At 36.2% G+C, this 23,767-nt stretch overlaps 1 protein-coding gene across 1 annotated transcript in view; it reads left to right on the top strand.

Moving 5' to 3' along the window:
* The window catches only part of LOC127931966 (adhesion G protein-coupled receptor L1-like), a 106,900-nt gene that overhangs the window by 26,319 nt on the left and 56,814 nt on the right, over positions 1-23,767 (top strand). The window contains exons 2-5 of the mRNA XM_052526124.1: positions 12,026-12,144; positions 15,361-15,444; positions 21,893-22,022; positions 22,775-22,884. Coding sequence (XP_052382084.1) covers positions 12,075-12,144; positions 15,361-15,444; positions 21,893-22,022; positions 22,775-22,884 — 394 coding nt within the window. The 5' untranslated portion in view covers positions 12,026-12,074. The remainder of the gene's footprint in view (positions 1-12,025; positions 12,145-15,360; positions 15,445-21,892; positions 22,023-22,774; positions 22,885-23,767) is intronic.

The raw sequence follows: 23,767 nt of genomic DNA, 5'->3' as shown, positions 1-23,767 counted from the left end.
TTAACCCTTAACTTGACCATTCAGAATGAATGCCTCCACTTAAAGTAGAACTGCAACATTAAACCATCTCACCACAGCCCATCCTTAACCCTTAACTTGACCATTCAGAATGAATGCCTCCACTTAAAGTAGAACTGCAACATTAAACCATCTCACCACAGCCCATCCTTAACCCTTAACTTGACCATTCAGAATGAATGCCTACACTTAAAGTAGAACTGTAACATTAAACCATCTCACCACAGCCCAAACCTTAACCCTTAACTTGACCATTCAGAATGAATGCCTCCACTTAAAGTAGAACTGCAACATTAAACCATATTTAAATCTGTTCATAAACATCCCCAGACAGAATGATACTTTTTATTCTTTCATTTTCTGACAAGTGAAGCACTTAGATATGATCATTTTCACGCTTTCATACATTATTCGACTGTTTGGGGATTGTGTGCTGTATACTAAGACATAATATTACAGCTGTATACTAAGACATAATATTACAGCTGTATACTAAGACATAATATTACAGCTGTATACTAAGACATGTAATATTACAGCTGTATACTAAGACATGTAATATTACAGCTGTATACTAAGACATAATATTACAGCTGTATACTAAGACATAATATTACAGCTGTATACTAAGACATAATATTACAGCTAATATTACAGCTGTATACTAAGACATAATATTACAGCTGTATACTAAGACATAATATTACAGCTGTATACTAAGACATAATATTACAGCTGTATACTAAGACATAATATTACAGCTGTATACTAAGACATAATATTACAGCTGTATACTAAGACATAATATTACAGCTGTATACTAAGACATAATATTACAGCTGTATACTAAGACATAATATTACAGCTGTATACTAAGACATATATTACAGCTGTAAGACATAATATTACAGCTGTAATATTACAGCTGTAAGACATGTAATATTACAGCTGTATACTAAGACATAATATTACAGCTGTAATATTACAGCTGTATACTAAGACAATATTACAGCTGTATACTAAGACATAATATTACAGCTGTATATAAGACATAATATTACAGCTGTATACTAAGACATAATATTACAGCTGTATACTAAGACATAATATTACAGCTGTATACTAAGACATAATATTACAGCTGTATACTAAGACATAATATTACAGCTGTATACTAAGACATAATATTACAGCTGTATACTAAGACATAATATTACAGCTGTATACTAAGACATAATATTACAGCTGTATACTAAGACATAATATTACAGCTGTATACTAAGACATAATATTACAGCTGTATACTAAGACATAATATTACAGCTGTATACTAAGACATAATATTACAGCTGTATACTAAGACATAATATTACAGCTGTATACTAAGACATAATATTACAGCTGTATACTAAGACATAATATTACAGCTGTATACTAAGACATAATATTACAGCTGTATACTAAGACATAATATTACAGCTGTATACTAAGACATAATATTACAGCTGTATACTAAGACATAATATTACAGCTGTATACTAAGACATAATATTACAGCTGTATACTAAGACATAATATTACAGCTGTATACTAAGACATAATATTACAGCTGTATATAATATTACAGCTGTATAAGACATAATATTACAGCTGTATACTAAGACATAATATTACAGCTGTATACTAAGACATAATATTACAGCTGTATACTAAGACATAATATTACAGCCTGTATACTAAGACATAATATTACAGCTGTATACTAAGACATAATATTACAGCTGTATACTAAGACATAATATTACAGCTGTATACTAAGACATAATATTACAGCTGTATACTAAGACATAATATTACAGCTGTATACTAAGACTGTAATATTACAGCTGTATACTAAGACATAATATTACAGCTGTATACTAAGACATAATATTACAGCTGTATACTAAGACATAATATTACAGCTGTATACTAAGACATAATATTACAGCTGTATACTAAGACATAATATTACAGCTGTATACTAAGACATAATATTACAGCTGTATACTAATTACAGCTGTATAATATATACAGCTGTATACTAAGACATAATATTACAGCTGTATACTAAGACATAATATTACAGCTGTATACTAAGACATAATATTACAGCTGTATACTAAGACATAATATTACAGCTGTATACTAAGACATAATATTACAGCTGTATACTAAGACATAATATTACAGCTGTAAAGACATAATATTACAGCTGTATACTAAGACATAATATTACAGCTGTATACTAAGACATAATATTACAGCTGTATACTAAGACATAATATTACAGCTGTATACTAAGACATAATATTACAGCTGTATACTAAGACATAATATTACAGCTGTATACTAAGACATAATATTACAGCTGTATACTAAGACATAATATTACAGCTGTATACTAAGACATAATATTACAGCTGTATACTAAGACATAATATTACAGCTGTATACTAAGACATAATATTACAGCTGTATACTAAGACATAATATTACAGCTGTATACTAAGACATAATATTACAGCTGTATACTAAGACATAATATTACAGCTGTATACTAAGACATAATATTACAGCTGTATACTAAGACATAATATTACAGCTGTATACTAAGACATAATATTACAGCTGTATACTAAGACATAATATTACAGCTGTATACTAAGACATAATATTACAGCTGTATACTAAGACATAATATTACAGCTGTATACTAAGACATAATATTACAGCTGTATACTAAGACATAATATTACAGCTGTATACTAAGACATAATATTACAGCTGTATACTAAGACATAATATTACAGCTGTATACTAAGACATAATATTACAGCTGTATACTAAGACATAATATTACAGCTGTATACTAAGACATAATATTACAGCTGTATACTAAGACATAATATTACAGCTGTATACTAAGACATAATATTACAGCTGTATACTAAGACATAATATTAGCAGCTGCTATACTAAGACATAATATTACAGCTGTATACTAAGACATAATATTACAGCTGTATACTAAGACATAATATTACAGCTGTATACTAAGACATAATATTACAGCTGTATACTAAGACATAATATTACAGCTGTATACTAAGACATAATATTACAGCTGTATACTAAGACATAATATTACAGCTGTATACTAAGACATAATATTACAGCTGTATACTAAGACATAATATTACAGCTGTATACTAAGACATAATATTACAGCTGTATACTAAGACATAATATTACAGCTGTATACTAAGACATAATATTACAGCTGTATACTAAGACATAATATTACAGCTGTATACTAAGACATAATATTACAGCTGTATACTAAGACATAATATTACAGCTGTATACTAAGACATAATATTATATACTAAGACATGTAATATTACAGCTGTATACTAAGACATAATATTACAGCTGTATACTAAGACATAATATTACAGCTGTATACTAAGACATAATATTACAGCTGTATACTAAGACATAATATTACAGCTGTATACTAAGACATAATATTACAGCTGTATACTAAGACATAATATTACAGCTGTATACTAAGACATAATATTACAGCTGTATACTAAGACATAATATTACAGCTGTATACTAAGACATAATATTACAGCTGTATACTAAGACATAATATTACAGCTGTATACTAAGACATAATATTACAGCTGTATACTAAGACATAATATTACAGCTGTATACTAAGACATAATATTACAGCTGTATACTAATATTACATAATATTACAGCTGTATACTAAGACATAATATTACAGCTGTATACTAAGACATAATATTACAGCTGTATACTAAGACATAATATTACAGCTGTATACTAAGACATAATATTACAGCTGTATACTAAGACATAATATTACAGCTGTATACTAAGACATAATATTACAGCTGTATACTAAGACATAATATTACAGCTGTATACTAAGACATAATATTACAGCTGTATACTAAGACATAATATTACAGCTGTATACTAATTACAGCTGTATACTAAGACATAATATTACAGCTGTATTAAGACAGCTGTATACTAAGACATAATATTACAGCTGTATACTAAGACATAATATTACAGCTGTATACTAAGACATAATATTACAGCTGTATACTAAGACATAATATTACAGCTGTATACTAAGACATAATATTACAGCTGTATACTAAGACATAATATTACAGCTGTATACTAAGACATAATATTACAGCTGTATACTAAGACATAATATTACAGCTGTATACTAAGACATAATATTACAGCTGTATACTAAGACATAATATTACAGCTGTATACTAAGACATAAGACATGTATAATATTACAGCTGTATACTAAGACATGTAATATTACAGCTGTATACTAAGACATAATATTACAGCTGTATAAGACATAATATTACAGCTGTATACTAAGACATGTGTAATATATTACAGCTGTATACTAAGACATAATATTACAGCTGTATACTAAGACATAATATTACAGCTGTATACTAAGACATAATATTACAGCTGTATACTAAGACATAATATTACAGCTGTATACTAAGACATAATATTACAGCTGTATACTAAGACATGTAATATTACAGCTGTATACTAAGACATAATATTACAGCTGTATACTAAGACATAATATTACAGCTGTATACTAAGACATGTAATATTACAGCTGTATACTAAGACATGTAATATTACAGCTGTATACTAAGACATGTAATATTACAGCTGTATTACATAATATTACAGCTGTATACTAAGACATGTAATATTACAGCTGTATACTAAGACATATATTACAGCTGTATACTAAGACATAATATTACAGCTGTATACTAAGACATGTGATATTACAGCTGTATACTTACATAGCTGTATACTAAGACATAATATTACAGCTGTATACTAAGACATAATATTACAGCTGTATACTAAGACATAATATTACAGCTGTATACTAAGACATAATATTACAGCTGTATACTAAGACATAATATTACAGCTGTATACTAAGACATAATATTACAGCTGTATACTAAGACATAATATTACAGCTGTAATATTACAGCTGTATACTAAGACATGTAATATTACAGCTGTATACTAAGACATAATATTACAGCTGTATACTAAGACATAATATTACAGCTGTATACTAAGACATAATATTACAGCTGTATACTAAGACATAATATTACAGCTGTATACTAAGACATAATATTACAGCTGTATACTAAGACATAATATTACAGCTGTATACTAAGACATAATATTACAGCTGTATACTAAGACATAATATTAAGACATAATATTACAGCTGTATACTAAGACATAATATTACAGCTGTATACTAAGACATGTAATATTACAGCTGTATACTAAGACATAATATTACAGCTGTATACTAAGACATAATATTACAGCTGTATACTAAGACATAATATTACAGCTGTATACTAAGACATAATATTACAGCTGTATACTAAGACATAATATTACAGCTGTATACTAAGACATAATATTACAGCTGTATACTAAGACATAATATTACAGCTGTATACTAAGACATAATATTACAGCTGTATACTAAGACATAATATTACAGCTGTATACTAAGACATAATATTACAGCTGTATACTAAGACATAATATTACAGCTGTATACTAAGACATAATATTACAGCTGTATACTAAGACATAATATTACAGCTGTATACTAATAATATTACAGACATAATATTACAGCTGTATACTAAGACATAATATTACAGCTGTATACTAAGACATAATATTACAGCTGTATACTAAGACATAATATTACAGCTGTATACTAAGACATAATATTACAGCTGTATACTAAGACATAATATTACAGCTGTATACTAAGACATAATATTACAGCTGTATACTAAGACATAATATTACAGCTGTATACTAAGACATAATATTACAGCTGTATACTAAGACATAATATTACAGCTGTATACTAAGACATAATATTACAGCTGTATACTAAGACATAATATTACAGCTGTATACTAAGACATGTAATATTACAGCTGTATACTAAGACATAATATTACAGCTGTATACTAAGACATAATATTACAGCTGTATACTAAGACATAATATTACAGCTGTATACTAAGACATGTAATATTACAGCTGTATACTAAGACATAATATTACAGCTGTATACTAAGACATAATATTACAGCTGTATACTAAGACATAATATTACAGCTGTATACTAAGACATAATATTACAGCTGTATACTAAGACATAATATTACAGCTGTATACTAAGACATAATATTACAGCTGTATACTAAGACATAATATTACAGCTGTATACTAAGACATAATATTACAGCTGTATACTAAGACATAATATTACAGCTGTATACTAAGACATGTAATATTACAGCTGTATACTAAGACATAATATTACAGCTGTATACTAAGACATGTAATATTACAGCTGTATACTAAGACATGTAATATTACAGCTGTATACTAAGACATGTAATATTACAGCTGTATACTAAGACATGTAATATTACAGCTGTATACTAAGACATGTAATATTACAGCTGTATACTAAGACATAATATTACAGCTGTATACTAAGACATAATATTACAGCTGTATACTAAGACATGTAATATTACAGCTGTATACTAAGACATAATATTACAGCTGTATACTAAGACATGTAATATTACAGCTGTATACTAAGACATGTAATATTACAGCTGTATACTAAGACATGTAATATTACAGCTGTATACTAAGACATAATATTACAGCTGTATACTAAGACATGTAATATTACAGCTGTATACTAAGACATGTGATATTACAGCTGTATACTAAGACATAATATTACAGCTGTATACTAAGGCATAATATTACAGCTGTATACTAAGACATAATATTACAGCTGTATACTAAGGCATAATATTACAGCTGTATACTAAGACATAATATTACAGCTGTATACTAAGACATAATATTACAGCTGTATACTAAGACATAATATTACAGCTGTATACTAAGACATGTAATATTACAGCTGTATACTAAGACATAATATTACAGCTGTATACTAAGACATAATATTACAGCTGTATACTAAGACATAATATTACAGCTGTATACTAAGACATAATATTACAGCTGTATACTAAGACATAATATTACAGCTGTATACTAAGACATAATATTACAGCTGTATACTAAGACATAATATTACAGCTGTATACTAAGACATAATATTACAGCTGTATACTAAGACATAATATTACAGCTGTATACTAAGACATGTAATATTACAGCTGTATACTAAGACATGTAATATTACAGCTGTATACTAAGACATAATATTACAGCTGTATACTAAGACATAATATTACAGCTGTATACTAAGACATGTAATATTACAGCTATATACTAAGACATAATATTACAGCTGTATACTAAGACATAATATTACAGCTGTATACTAAGGCATAATATTACAGCTGTATACTAAGACATAATATTACAGCTGTATACTAAGACATAATATTACAGCTGTATACTAAGACATAATATTACAGCTGTATACTAAGACATAATATTACAGCTGTATACTAAGACATAATATTACAGCTGTATACTAAGACATAATATTACAGCTGTATACTAAGACATAATATTACAGCTGTATACTAAGACATAATATTACAGCTGTATACTAAGACATAATATTACAGCTGTATACTAAGACATAATATTACAGCTGTATACTAAGACATAATATTACAGCTGTATACTAAGACATAATATTACAGCTGTATACTAAGACACGTAATATTACAGCTGTATACTAAGACATAATATTACAGCTGTATACTAAGACATAATATTACAGCTGTATACTAAGACACGTAATATTACAGCTGTATACTAAGACATAATATTACAGCTGTATACTAAGACATGTAATATTACAGCTGTATACTAAGACATAATATTACAGCTGTATACTAAGACATAATATTACAGCTGTATACTAAGACATAATATTACAGCTGTATACTAAGACATAATATTACAGCTGTATACTAAGACCTGTAATATTACAGCTGTATACTAAGACATAATATTACAGCTGTATACTAAGACATAATATTACAGCTGTATACTAAGACATAATATTACAGCTGTATACTAAGACATGTAATATTACAGCTGTATACTAAGACATAATATTACAGCTGTATACTAAGACATAATATTACAGCTGTATACTAAGACATAATATTACAGCTGTATACTAAGACATGTAATATTACAGCTGTATGCTAAGACACGTAATATTACAGCTGTATACTAAGACATAATATTACAGCTGTATACTAAGACATGTAATATTACAGCTGTATACTAAGGCATTTGTGAAAGTTCTATATCAATATAGAGTGGTAAAGCGGCAGTGCGTTTTGGACAACTAATAGACACGGCAGTAATTAAAACCACATTTTAAAAAATCTCTCTCATCCAGGACCAGAGTCTACGTAGACCAGTACGCCATAGCCAATCAGAGCTACAGGAGGCCTTTATGCAAACAAGCTATTTGCCACAAGGGCCTGCCGTCATTACCTTTGAACTGGACTGTGTGTTTACAGGCAGTTGGACCTGCCTTCATTACCTTTGAAATGGACTGTGTGTTTGCAGGCAGTTGGACCTGCCTTCATTACCTTTGAACTGGACTGTGTGTTTACAGGCAGTTGGACCTGCCTTCATTACCTTTGAACTGGACTGTGTGTTTACAGGCAGTTGGACCTGCCTTCATTACCTTTGAACTGGACTGTGTGTTTACAGGCAGTTGGACCTGCCTTCATTACCTTTGAACTGGACTGTGTGTTTACAGGCAGTTGGACCTGCCTTCATTACCTTTGAACTGGACTGTGTGTTTACAGGCAGTTGGACCTGCCTTCATTACCTTTGAACTGGGCTGTGTGTTTACAGGCAGTTGGACCTGCCTTCATTACCTTTGAACTGGACTGTGTGTTTACAGGCAGTTGGACCTGCCTTCATTACCTTTGAACTGGACTGTGTGTTTACAGGCAGTTGGACCTGCCTTCATTCCCTTTGAACTGGACTGTGTGTTTACAGGCAGTAGGACCTGCCTTCATTACCTTTGAACTGGACTGTGTGTTTACAGGCAGTTGGACCTGCCTTCATTACCTTTGAACTGGACTGTGTGTTTACAGGCAGTTGGACCTGCCTTCATTACCTTGAACTCGACTGTGTGTTTACAGGCAGTTGGACCTGCCTTCATTACCTTTGAACTGGACTGTGTGTTTACAGGCAGTTGGACCTGCCTTCATTACCTTTGAACTGGACTGTGTGTTTACAGGCAGTTGGACCTGCCTTCATTCCCTTTGAACTGGACTGTGTGTTTACAGGCAGTAGGACCTGCCTTCATTACCTTTGAACTGGACTGTGTGTTTACAGGCAGTTGGACCTGCCTTCATTACCTTTGAACTGGACTGTGTGTTTACAGGCAGTAGGACCTGCCTTCATTACCTTTGAACTGGACTGTGTGTTTACAGGCAGTTGGACCTGCCTTCATTACCTTTGAACTGGACTGTGTGTTTACAGGCAGTTGGACCTGCCTTCATAACCTTTGAACTGGACTGTGTGTTTACAGGCAGTAGCAACAGCGTGATTTTAGATCATTAGAACTAATTTGGCAAAAGCAACAAAATACCCCTGAATGGATTTCTGCAAATGTATAAATACCACTGAAGTCCTCTTACATTTGGGAGCTTTACAGTCCCATTGCTCAAACAGCCATAAAAAAAAGGTAGGCTAACAACAAGATCAACAAGTAATGCTAGCCAGAGCAAGATTAGCTCAAATATAATGAAGGAACATTAGAAAAAATCCTCTGTAACTTTATCAGCTAGTTTGCTGTCAAAATTGCACTGATAAACAATGGGGAATAGTAAGTAGCCTGCTCGTCCTTCTGCAGCTTGCCTGCCTGCTTGTCCCAACCAAGCACCCAAGCTAACTGGCTAAAGTTGGCTAGCAAGCCACTTCCAGACGCAAATGAGAGAACTCCTCACTCTGATAATTTTACTCGCCCTAGCCAGAGCTGGTTAGGTTGTTTACATGTTATCTAGTGTTCGCGACTAACTGTATATTTTTTTACCTATGTTTACTGACACCGGTCATATTCAGCATTTGTTGCGTGTTCATAAAGTAATCAGTTATTCTGCACTCTGGCACACTCAGATGAGAGTGCTCTGAAATTGGAGTAGATAGCCAGGGTGAATTTTTTGAACGCAAGAGATATGCTAACTGGATAACTGTCGTTCAAGTTCAGCTTAGCTAGCTAGCTGACAGGAAGTAGTCCTTTCCCCCCAGTGTAGTTCTGCCTCCTCACTCAGCCCTAGCTGACAGGAAGTAGTCCTTTCCCCCCAGTGTAGCTCTGCCTCCTCACTCAGCGCTAGCTGACAGGAAGTAGTCCTTTCCCCCCAGTGTAGTTCTGCCTCCTCACTCAGCTCTAGCTGACAGGAAGTAGTCCTTTCCCCCAATGTAGCTCCACCTCCTCACTCAGCCCTAGCTGACAGGAAGTAGCTACATTTACATTTGAATTGTAATTAGTTTCATCCTTGCTTTTCCCCTCTTTTATTGCTGTACAGTGTCCTTGTTTTTTTTAAAGGTCTTTAAATCCAATTATTATTAACATCCTATAATCTACTTATGACAACCTTACAATCACCTTCTGACAACCTAACGATCTCCTTCACCACATTCAAAACCCAACTCAAAATCTAACGAATACCCAACAAACAACTTAGAATCGTCTCACGACCACCTTATGATAACCTTACAATCGCCCTCAGCTTATTCCACTCTAATAGATGAGTTCCTGTCTGGTGTATCATTTATTTACGTTTACTGAAAAATGGCCGAAGGTTGCAGAAGGGCAATGTGTGTGTGTGTGTGTGTGTGTGTGTGTGTGTGTGTGTGTGTGTGTGTGTGTGTGTGTGTGTGTGTGTGTGTGTGTGTGTGTGTGTGTGTGTGTGTGTGTGTGTGTGTGTGTGTGTGTGTGAGTGTGAGAGAGAGGGAGAGTGTGTATATGCTGTCCTTCTCTGGCTCAGTTGGTAGAGCATGGCGCTTGTAACGCCAGGGTAGTGGGTTCGATTCCCGGGACCACCCATACGTAGAATGTATGCACACATGACTGTAAGTCGCTTTGGATAAAAGCGTCAGCTAAATGGCATATATTATTATATATTATTATGTGTGTGTGTAGACAACCCTTTACTCTCATTCCCTCTGTCTCGTTCCCTCTCCTCTTCGCTCCTCTTCCTCCCTCCCTCCTTCCCACCCACCCTCCCGTCTTTCTCTGACTGTGACGTCCTGTCACCATGGTAACAGTGGAACGAGGGAGTACTGTGCAGCGGCAGCTTTCCCTTCATCTCTCACTGTTTTTCTCTGTCCTTCTTTCACTCTCTCTCTCTCATCTTTCTCCCTCTCTACACTGCTCTCCCTTTTTCCACCTCTCAATCTGTCTTCCTGTTTTCCATTGTTTTATCTCTCTCTCTCTCTCTCTCTCTCTCTCTCTCTCTCTCTCTCTCTCTCTCTCTCTCTCTCTCTCTCTCTCTCTCTCTCTCTCTCTCTCTGTGTGTGTGTGTGTGTGTCACGAACTCTGTGATCTCCCCCTGCTTTAGCACCACACATCAACTCTGCCGAGGGAGGTGTGCATACCATTGTCGTAATCAGTGGACAGCCACATGAATCAGCTCACACGAACGCCACACACAGACACACACAGACACAGACAGACACAGACAGACACACACAGACACACACAGACACACACACACACATTCCCTCTCACTTAAATTCTTCTCCTCTTCATCCTCAGGCTCTCCTGACGTGCCTGGTGGTATCGCGTCCTGACTCTCCCCCACGTCATGGCTCTGTCACTGTGGTTCCTGTTTGTGTCTGTCACCACCCTAACTCACATTGCCCCCTCTGGCCAAGGTAGGAATCACATCCCTAATTACTACCAACTGACTATGCTATAACTCACTACCTGCCTAACTAACTAACTGTCTGACTGACTGCCTAACTGCTTAACTGACTGCATAACTGACTGACTAACTAACTAACTGACTAACTAACTAACTAACTAACTAACTAACTAACTAACTAACTAACTAACTAACTAACTAACTGATTGCCTAACTGACTGACTGACTAACGAACTAACTAAATAACTAACTAACAAACTGATTGCCTAACTGACTGACTAACTGAACTAGCTAACTAACTAGCTAGCTGACTAAGTAACTAGGTAACCAACTAACTAACTAACTGATTGCCCAACTGACTGACTAACTAACGAACGAACTAACTAACTGATTGCCTAACTGACTAACTAACTTACTAACTAGCTAACTAACTAACTAACTGACTGATTGCCTATCTGACTAACTAACTGCCGTTTTGCCTAACTGCCTAACTGGCTGATTACCTCACTACCTAACTGGCTGATTACCTAACTGCCTGACTACCTAACTGCCTGACTACCTAACTGCCTGATTACCTAACTGCCTAACTGCCTGATTACCTAACTGGCTAACTACCTAACTGGCTGATTACCTAACTACCTAACTGCCTGACTACCTAACTTCCTGATTACCTAACTGCCTAACTGCCTGATTACCTAACTGGCTAACTACCGAACTGGCTGATTACCTAACTGCCTAACTGCCTAACTACCTGATTACCTAACTGGCTAACTACCTAACTGGCTGAATACCTAACTGCCTAACTGCCTAACTACCTAACTGGCTGATTACCTATCTGCCTAACTGGCTGATTACCTAACTGCCTAACTGGCTGATTACCTAACTGCCTAACTGGCTGATTACCTAACTGCCTACCTGGCTGATGACCTAACTGCCTAACTGGCTGATTACCTAACTGCCTAACTGGCTGATTACCTAACTGCCTAACTGGCTGATTACCTAACTGCCTAACTGCCTGACTACCTAACTTCCTGATTACCTAACTGCCTAACTGCCTGATTACCTAACTGGCTAACTACCGAACTGGCTGATTACCTAACTGGCTAACTACCTAACTGGCTGAATACCTAACTGCCTAACTGCCTAACTACCTAACTGGCTGATTACCTATCTGCCTAACTGGCTGATTACCTAACTGCCTAACTGGCTGATTACCTAACTGCCTAACTGGCTGATTACCTAACTGCCTACCTGGCTGATTACCTAACTGCCTAACTGGCTGATTACCTAACTGCCTAATGGCTGATTACCTAACTGCCTAACTGGCTGATTACCTAACTGCCTACCTGGCTGATTACCTAACTGCCTAACTGGCTGATTACCTAACTGCCTACCTGGCTGATTACCTAACTGCCTACCTGGCTGATTACCTAACTACCTAACTACCTAACTGCCTAACTGGCTGATTACCTAACTGCCTAACTGGCTGATTACCTAACTGCCTAACTGGCTGATTACCTAACTGCCTACCTGGCTGATTACCTAACTACCTAACTACCTAACTGCCGACCTGGCTGATTACCTAACTGCCTAACTGGCTGATTACCCAACTGCCTAACTGGCTGATTACCTAACTGCCTACCTGGCTGATTACCTAACTGCCTAACTGGCTGATTACCTAACTGCCTACCTGGCTGATTACCTAACTACCTAACTACCTAACTGCCTACCTGGCTGATTACCTAACTACCTAACTACCTAACTGCCTACCTGGCTGATTACCTAACTGCCTAACTGGCTGATTACCCAACTGCCTAACTGGCTGATTACCTAACTGCCTACCTGGCTGATTACCTAACTGCCTAACTGGCTGATTACCTAACTGCCTAACTGGCTGATTACCTAACTACCTAACTGGCTGATTACCTAACTGCCTAACTGCCTGACTACCTAACTGCCTAACTGCCTGATTACCTAACTGGCTGATTACCTAACTGCCTAACTGGCTGATTACCTAACTGCCTAACTGGCTGATTACCCAACTGCCTAACTGGCTGATTACCTAACTGCCTACCTGGCTGATTACCTAACTACCTAACTACCTAACTGCCTACCTGGCTGATTACCTAACTACCTAACTACCTAACTGCCTACCTGGCTGATTACATAACTGCCTAACTGGCTGATTACCCAACTGCCTAACTGGCTGATTACCTAACTGCCTACCTGGCTGATTACCTAACTGCCTAACTGGCTGATTACCTAACTGCCTAACTGGCTGATTACCTAACTACCTAACTGGCTGATTACCTAACTGCCTAACTGCCTGACTACCTAACTGCCTAACTGCCTGATTACCTAACTGGCTGATTACCTAACTGCCTAACTGGCTGATTACCTAACTGGCTGATTACCTAACTGGCTGATTACCTAACTGCCTAACTGCCTGATTACCTAACTGCCTAACTACCTAACTGCCTGAATACCTAACTGCCTAACTGCCTGATTACCTAACTGCCTAACTGGCTGATTACCTAACTGCCTAACTGGCTGATTACCTAACTGACTGATTACCTAACTGACTAACTACCTAACTGCTTAACTGCCTGATTACCTAACTGCCTAACTACCTAACTGCCTGATTACCTAACTGCCTAACTGCCTGATTACATAACTGCCTAACTGGCTGATTACCTAACTGCCTACCTGGCTGATTACCTAACTGCCTAACTACCTAACTGCCTGACTGGCTGATTACCTAATTGCCTAACTGGCTGAATACCTAACTACCTAACTGCCTAACTGGCTGATTACCTAAATGACTAACTAACTAACTAACTGATTGCCTAACTAACAAACTGACTAACGAACTAACGAAGTGACTGACTGCCTAACTGACTTCCTGACTAACTCTGGTTTACTAACTGTCTAAATAACTAACTGACTTATTTCCTAACTGACTAACTAACTAACGAAGTGACTGACTGCCTAACTGACTGCCTAACTAAGTGACTGATTGCCTAACTGACTGCCTAATTAACTCACTAACTAACTGACTGACTAACTAACTAACTCACTAACTAACTGACTGACTAACTGACTGACTGCCTAACACTCACTCGCTCTCACATACACACAAACAGAGGAAGGTAGGAATCCCTTAACTATTAATCAGAATGTCTGTCTTAAAGAGGTGTTCATTAATGAACTGTTGTCTCCCCCCCAGCTATGTCCAGAGCTGCGATTCCCTTCGGCATCCTGAGGAGGGAGCTAGCGTGTGAGGGCTACCCTATCGAGCTGCGCTGTCCAGGTAGGCGTGTGTGTGTGTGTGTGTGTGTGTGTGTGTGTGTGTGTGTGTGTGTGTGTGTGTGTGTGTGTGTGTGTGTGTGTGTGTGTGTGTGTGTGTGTGTGTGTGTGTGTGTGTGTGTGTGTGTGTGTGTGCCTGTGTGTGTCTGTGTGTGTATATGTTTGTGCGTGTATGTGTGTGTAGTTGATTGTAATGAAATCATGTGCTGTAGCTGTAATGAGGTTGAATGTAATAGTCTATCAAACTAATGAGGTTGGGTGTATTAGTCTATCGAAGTAATGAGGATGGATGTAATACTCTATCAAAGTAATGAGGATGGATGTAGTATTCTATCACTGTAATGAGGATGGATGTAGTAGTCTATCAAAGTAATGAGGATGGATGTAGTATTCTATCAAAGTAATGAGGATGGATGTAGTACTCTATCAAAGTAATGAGGATGGATGTAGTATTCTATCACTGTAAAGAGGGTGGATGTAGTATTCTATCACTGTAATGAGGATGGAGGATGGATGTAGTATTCTATCAAAGTAATGAGGATGGATGTAGTACTCTATCAAAGTAATGAGGATGGATGTAGTATTCTATCACTGTAAAGAGGGTGGATGTAGTATTATATCACTGTAATGAGGATGGAAATAGTATTCTATCACTGTAATGAGGATGGATGTAGTAGTCTATCAAAGTAATGAGGGTGGATGTAGTATTCTATCACTGTAATGAGGATGGATGTAGTATTCTATCAAATTAATGAGGGTGGATGTAGTAGTCTATCACTGTAATGAGGATGGATGTAGTATTCTATCACTGTAATGAGGTTGGATGTAGTATTCTATCACTGTAATGAGGATGGATGTAGTAGTCTATCAAAGTAATGAGGATGGATGTAGTATTCTATCAAAGTAATGAGGATGGATGTAGTATTCTATCAAATTAATGAGGGTGGATGTAGTAGTCTATCACTGTAATGAGGATGGATGTAGTATTCTATCACTGTAATGAGGTTGGATGTAGTATTCTATCACTGTAATGAGGTTGGAAATAGTATTCTATCACTGTAATGAGGATGGATGTAGTAGTCTATCAAAGTAATGAGGGTGGATGTAGTATTCTATCACTGTAATGAGGATGGAGGTTGGATGTAGTATTCTATCACTGTAATGAGGTTGGATGTAGTATTCTATCACTGTAATGAGGTTGGATGTAGTATTCTATCACTGTAATGAGGGTGGATGTAGTATTCTATCAAAGTAATGAGGATGGATGTAGTATTCTATCACTGTAATGAGGTTGGATGTAGTATTCTATCACTGTAATGAGGATGGATGTAGTATTCTATCACTGTAATGAGGTTGGATGTAGTATTCTATCACTGTAATGAGGGTGGATGTAGTATTCTATCAAATTAATGAGGGTGGATGTAGTATTCTATCACTGTAATGAGACTACTACAGTATTCTATCAAATTAATGAGGGTGGATGTAGTAGTTTATCACTGTAATGAGGTTGGATGTAGTATTCTATCACTGTAATGAGGGTGGATGTAGTATTCTATCACTGTAATGAGGGTGGATGTAGTATTCTATCAAATTAATTAGGTTGGATGTAGTATTCTATCAAATTAATGAGGGTGGATGTAGTATTCTATCACTGTAATGAGGTTGGATGTAGTATTCTATCACTGTAATGAGGATGGATGTAGTATTCTATCAAATTAATGAGGGTGGATGGAGTAGTCTATCACTGTAATGAGGATGGATGTAGTATTCTATCAAATTAATGAGGGTGGATGGAGTAGTCTATCACTGTAATGAGGATGGATGTAGTATTCTATCACTGTAATGAGGATGGATGTAGTATTCTATCACTGTAATGAGGATGGATGTAGTAGTCTATCAAAGTAATGAGGGTGGATGTAGTATTCTATCACTGTAATGAGGATGGAGGTTGGATGTAGTATTCTATCACTGTAATGAGGATGGATGTAGTAGTCTACAACCAGATCCATCCTACCTCCATCCTCATTACTTTGACAGACAACTACATCCAACCTCATTACTATCAAAGTACATTACGACTAGTCTCACTGATTTACTAGAATGATACATTATAACTAGTCTTTCACTGCTTTACTAGAATGATACATTATAACTAGTCTTTCACTGATTCGCTAGAATGGTACATTATAACTAGTCTCACTGCTTTAATAGAATGACACATTATAACTAGTCTCACTGCTTTACTAGAATGATACATTATAACTAGTCTCACTGCTTTACTAGAATGATACATTATAACTAGTCTTTCACTGCTTTACTAGAATGATACATTATAACTAGTCTCACTGCTTTACTAGAATGATACTTTATAACTAGTCTCACTGCTTTACTAGAATGATACATTATAACTAGTCTTTCACTGCTTTACTAGAATGATACATTATAACTAGTCTTTCACTGCTTTACTAGAATGATACATTATAACTAGTCTTTCACTGCTTTACTAGAATGATACATTATAACTAGTCTTTCACTGCTTTAATAGAATGATACATTATAACTAGTCTTTCACTGCTTTACTAGAACGATACATTATAACTAGTCTCCCTGCTTTACTAGAATGATACATTATAACTAGTCTTTCACTGCTTTACTAGAATGATACATTATAACTAGTCTTTCACTGCTTTACTAGAATGATACATTATAACTAGTCTCACTGCTTTACTAGAATGATACATTATAACTAGTCTCACTGCTTTACTAGAATGATACATTATAACTAGTCTTTCACTGCTTTACTAGAATGATATATTATAACTAGTCTCACTGCTTTACTAGAATGATACATTATAACTAGTCTCACTGCTTTACTAGAATGATACATTATAACTAGTCTCACTGCTTTACTAGAATGATACATTATAACTAGTCTCACTGCTTTACTAGAATGATACATTATAACTAGTCTCACTGCTTTACTAGAATGATACATTATAACTAGTCTCACTGCTTTACTAGAATGATACATTATAACTAGTCTTTCACTGCTTTACTAGAATGATACATTATAACTAGTCTCACTGCTTTACTAGAATGATACATTATAACTAGTCTTTCACTGCTTTACTAGAATGATACATTATAACTAGTCTTTCACTGCTTTACTAGAATGATACATTATAACTAGTCTCACTGCTTTACTAGAATGATACTTTATAACTAGTCTCACTGCTTTACTAGAATGATACATTATAACTAGTCTTTCACTGCTTTACTAGAATGATACATTATAACTAGTCTCACTGCTTTACTAGAATGACACATTATAACTAGTCTCACTGCTTTACTAGAATGATACATTATAACTAGTCTTTCACTGCTTTACTAGAATGATACATTATAACTAGTCTCACTGCTTTACTAGAATGATACATTATAACTAGTCTCACTGCTTTACTAGAATGATACATTATAACTAGTCTCACTGCTTTACTAGAATGATACATTATAACTAGTCTCACTGCTTTACTAGAATGATACATTATAACTAGTCTCACTGCTTTACTAGAATGATACATTATAACTAGTCTTTTTACACTGCTTTACTAGAATGATACATTATAACTAGTCTCACTGCTTTACTAGAATGATACATTATAACTAGTCTCACTGCTTTACTAGAATGATACATTATAACTAGTCTCACTGCTTTACTAGAATGATACATTATAACTAGTCTCACTGCTTTACTAGAATGATACATTATAACTAGTCTCACTGCTTTACTAGAATGATACATTATAACTAGTCTCACTGCTTTACTAGAATGATACATTATAACTAGTCTCACTGCTTTACTAGAATGATACATTATAACTAGTCTCACTGCTTTACTAGAATGATACATTATAACTAGTCTCACTGCTTTACTAGAATGATACATTATAACTAGTCTCACTGCTTTACTAGAATGATACATTATAACTAGTCTCACTGCTTTACTAGAATGATACATTATAACTAGTCTCACTGCTTTACTAGAATGATACATTATAACTAGTCTCACTGCTTTACTAGAATGATACATTATAACTAGTCTCACTGCTTTACTAGAATGATACATTATAACTAGTCTTTCACTGCTTTACTAGAATGATACATTATAACTAGTCTCACTGCTTTACTAGAATGATACATTATAACTAGTCTCACTGCTTTACTAGAATGATACATTATAACTAGTCTCACTGCTTTACTAGAATGATACATTATAACTAGTCTCACTGCTTTACTAGAATGATACATTATAACTAGTCTCACTGCTTTACTAGAATGATACATTATAACTAGTCTCACTGCTTTACTAGAATGATACATTATAACTAGTCTTTCACTGCTTTACTAGAATGATACATTATAACTGCTTTACTAGTCTTTCACTGCTTTACTAGAATGATACATTATAACTAGTCTCACTGCTTTACTAGAATGATACATTATAACTAGTCTTTCACTGCTTTACTAGAATGATACATTATAACTAGTCTCACTGCTTTACTAGAATGATACATTATAACTAGTCTTTCACTGCTTTACTAGAATGATACATTATAACTAGTCTTTCACTGCTTTACTAGAATGATACATTATAACTAGTCTCACTGCTTTACTAGAATGATACATTATAACTAGTCTTATAACAGTCTCACTGCTTTACTAGAATGATACATTATAACTAGTCTTTCACTGCTTTACTAGAATGATACATTATAACTAGTCTCACTGCTTTACTAGAATGATACATTATAACTAGTCTCACTGCTTTACTAGAATGATACATTATAACTAGTCTCACTGCTTTACTAGAATGATACATTATAACTAGTCTCACTGCTTTACTAGAATGATACATTATAACTAGTCTCACTGCTTTACTAGAATGATACATTATAACTAGTCTCACTGCTTTACTAGAATGATACATTATAACTAGTCTTTCACTGCTTTACTAGAATGATACATTATAACTAGTCTCACTGCTTTACTAGAATGATACATTATAACTAGTCTCACTGCTTTACTAGAATGATACATTATAACTAGTCTTGCTTTACTAGAATGATACATTATAACTAGTCTTTTTACTAGAATGATACATTATAACTAGTCTCACTGCTTTACTAGAATGATACATTATAACTAGTCTCACTGCTTTACTAGAATGATACATTATAACTAGTCTTTCACTGCTTTACTAGAATGATACATTATAACTAGTCTCACTGCTTTACTAGAATGATACATTATAACTAGTCTCACTGCTTTACTAGAATGATACATTATAACTAGTCTTTCACTGCTTTACTAGAATGATACATTATAACTAGTCTCACTGCTTTACTAGAATGATACATTATAACTAGTCTCACTGCTTTACTAGAATGATACATTATAACTAGTCTCACTGCTTTACTAGAATGATACATTATAACTAGTCTCACTGCTTTACTAGAATGATACATTATAACTAGTCTCACTGCTTTACTAGAATGATACATTATAACTAGTCTCACTGCTTTACTAGAATGATACATTATAACTAGTCTCACTGCTTTACTAGAATGATACATTATAACTAGTCTTTCACTGCTTTACTAGAATGATACATTATAACTAGTCTCACTGCTTTACTAGAATGATACATTATAACTAGTCTTTCACTGCTTTACTAGAATGATACATTATAACTAGTCTTTCACTGCTTTACTAGAATGATACATTATAACTAGTCTCACTGCTTTACTAGAATGATACATTATAACTAGTCTCACTGCTTTACTAGAATGATACATTATAACTAGTCTCACTGCTTTACTAGAATGATACATTATAACTAGTCTCACTGCTTTACTAGAATGATACATTATAACTAGTCTCACTGCTTTACTAGAATGATACATTATAACTAGTCTCACTGCTTTACTAGAATGATACATTATAACTAGTCTCACTGCTTTACTAGAATGATACATTATAACTAGTCTCACTGCTTTACTAGAATGATACATTATAACTAGTCTCACTGCTTTACTAGAATGATACATTATAACTAGTCTCACTGCTTTACTAGAATGATACATTATAACTAGTCTCACTGCTTTACTAGAATGATACATTATAACTAGTCTCACTGCTTTACTAGAATGATACATTATAACTAGTCTCACTGCTTTACTAGAATGATACATTATAACTAGTCTCACTGCTTTACTAGAATGATACATTATAACTAGTCTCACTGCTTTACTAGAATGATACATTATAACTAGTCTCACTGCTTTGACACATTTTATATTTGACCCTTTGTTTCACATTTCCAATACTTCTGAAAATACTTTTAAACAGCTGAATTCATCCATTTTGTCTTCCATGGAAATGACCTTTTCTAGGAAGTGACGTCATAATGATTGAGACGGCAAACTACGGACGCACGGACGATAAGATCTGTGACGCGGACCAATTTCAGATGGAGAACACACAGTGTTACCTACCAGACGCACTCAAGATCATGGCCCAGAGGTGTGTATGTGTGTACCAGTGGATCGGTTCTCAGCACTGTTTTCATTGAAGCCCCAATCAATACTACTACTCTCTCTCCCCCTCCCTCCCTCCCTCCCTCCCTCCCTCCCTCCCTCCCTCCCTCCCTCCCTCCCTCCCTCCCTCCCTCCCTCCCTCCCTCCCTCCCTCCCTCCCTCCCTCTCTTGCCCTCTCTCTCTCTCCCCTCCCTCCCTCCCTCCCCCTCCCTCCCTCCCTCCCTCCCTCCCTCCCTCCCTCCCTCCCTCCCTCCCTCCCTCCCTCCCTCCCTCCCTCCCTCTCCTCCTCTCTCTCTCTCTCTCTCTCTCTCTCTCTCTCTCTCTCTCTCTCTCTCTCTCTCTCTCTCTCTCTCTCTCTCTCTCTCTCTCTCTCTCTCTCTCTCTCCTCCCTCTCAATCCCCCTCCCTCCTATCTCCCTTCTCCCTCTCTCCCACTCTCTCTCCCTCCTCTCTCCCTCCTCTCTCCCTCCTCTCTCCCTCTCTTCCCCCTCCCTCCCTCTCTCCCTCTTGCTCTCTCTCTCTCTCTCTCTCTCTCTCTCTCTCTCTCTCTCCCTCACTCCCTCCCTCCCTCTCTCTCTCTCTCTCTCTCTCTCTCTCTCTCTCTCTCCCTCCCAATCTCCCTCCCTCCTATCTTCCTCCTCCCTCTCTCCCGCTCTCTCTCCCTCCTCTCTCCCTCTCTCCTTCCTCCCTCCTGCCTCCTCCCTCTCTCTCTCTCCCTCCTCCATCTCTGTCTCTCTAGGTGTAACAACAGGACCCAGTGTGTAGTGATAGCAGGAGTAGATGTGTTTCCAGACCCCTGTCCTGGTACATACAAATACCTGGAGATACAGTATGAATGTGTTCCTTACAGTAAGTACACACACACACTCACAAATGCACACACACACACTCACACATAAACACACCATACACACACACACACACACACACACATACATAAACACACACACACACACACACACACACACACACACACACACACACACACACACACACACACACACACACACACACACACACACACACACACACACTCACACCTACACTCAGACACACTGAGCTCTAACTCTGTTTTATTACAGATTTACCAGCGAGGAACAATTGCTGATTTATTATTTGACTGTGTGTGTTTTATTTTTAAAAAACAGCAACAACTTTCTTCTTTTTCAGCTTTATTTTGTCCATCATGAAAAACTCTGTTTTCTCCACAGGAGGAGAGAGAAAGGAGGGATGGATGGAGAGTGGAGGGAGGAGGGAGGGAGGAGGGATGGATGGAGAGTGGAGGGAGGAGAGAGGGATGGGTGGAGGGAGGAGGAGGGTGGAGGGAGGAGGGATGGATGGAGAGTGGAGGGAGGAGAGAGGGATGGGTGGAGAGAGGAAGGAGGGTGGATGGAGGAGGGATGGATGGAGAGTGGAGGGAGGAGGGAGGGAGGAGGGATCGATGGAGAGTGGAGGGAGGAGGGAGGGATGGATGGAGAGTGGAGGGAGGAGGGAGGGAGGGATGAATGGAGAGTGGAGGGAGGGATGGAAGGAGAGTGGAGGGAGGAGGGAAGGATGGAGAGTGGAGGGAGGGATGGAAGGAGAGTGGAGGGATGGTGTAATAAAGGAGGGATGGAAGGAGAGTGGAGGGAGGGATGGAAGGAGAGTGGAGGGAGGAATGCAAGGAGAGTGGAGGGAGGAATGGAAGGAGAGTGGAGGGATGGTGTAATAAAGGAGGGATGGAAGGAGAGTG

This window comes from Oncorhynchus keta, chromosome 10 (assembly GCF_023373465.1).
Source record: "Oncorhynchus keta strain PuntledgeMale-10-30-2019 chromosome 10, Oket_V2, whole genome shotgun sequence".
Classification (NCBI taxonomy): Eukaryota; Metazoa; Chordata; class Actinopteri; order Salmoniformes; family Salmonidae; genus Oncorhynchus; species Oncorhynchus keta.
The sequence above is the reverse complement of the archived record's forward strand: the minus strand, read 5'-3'. Positions and strand labels throughout refer to the sequence as shown.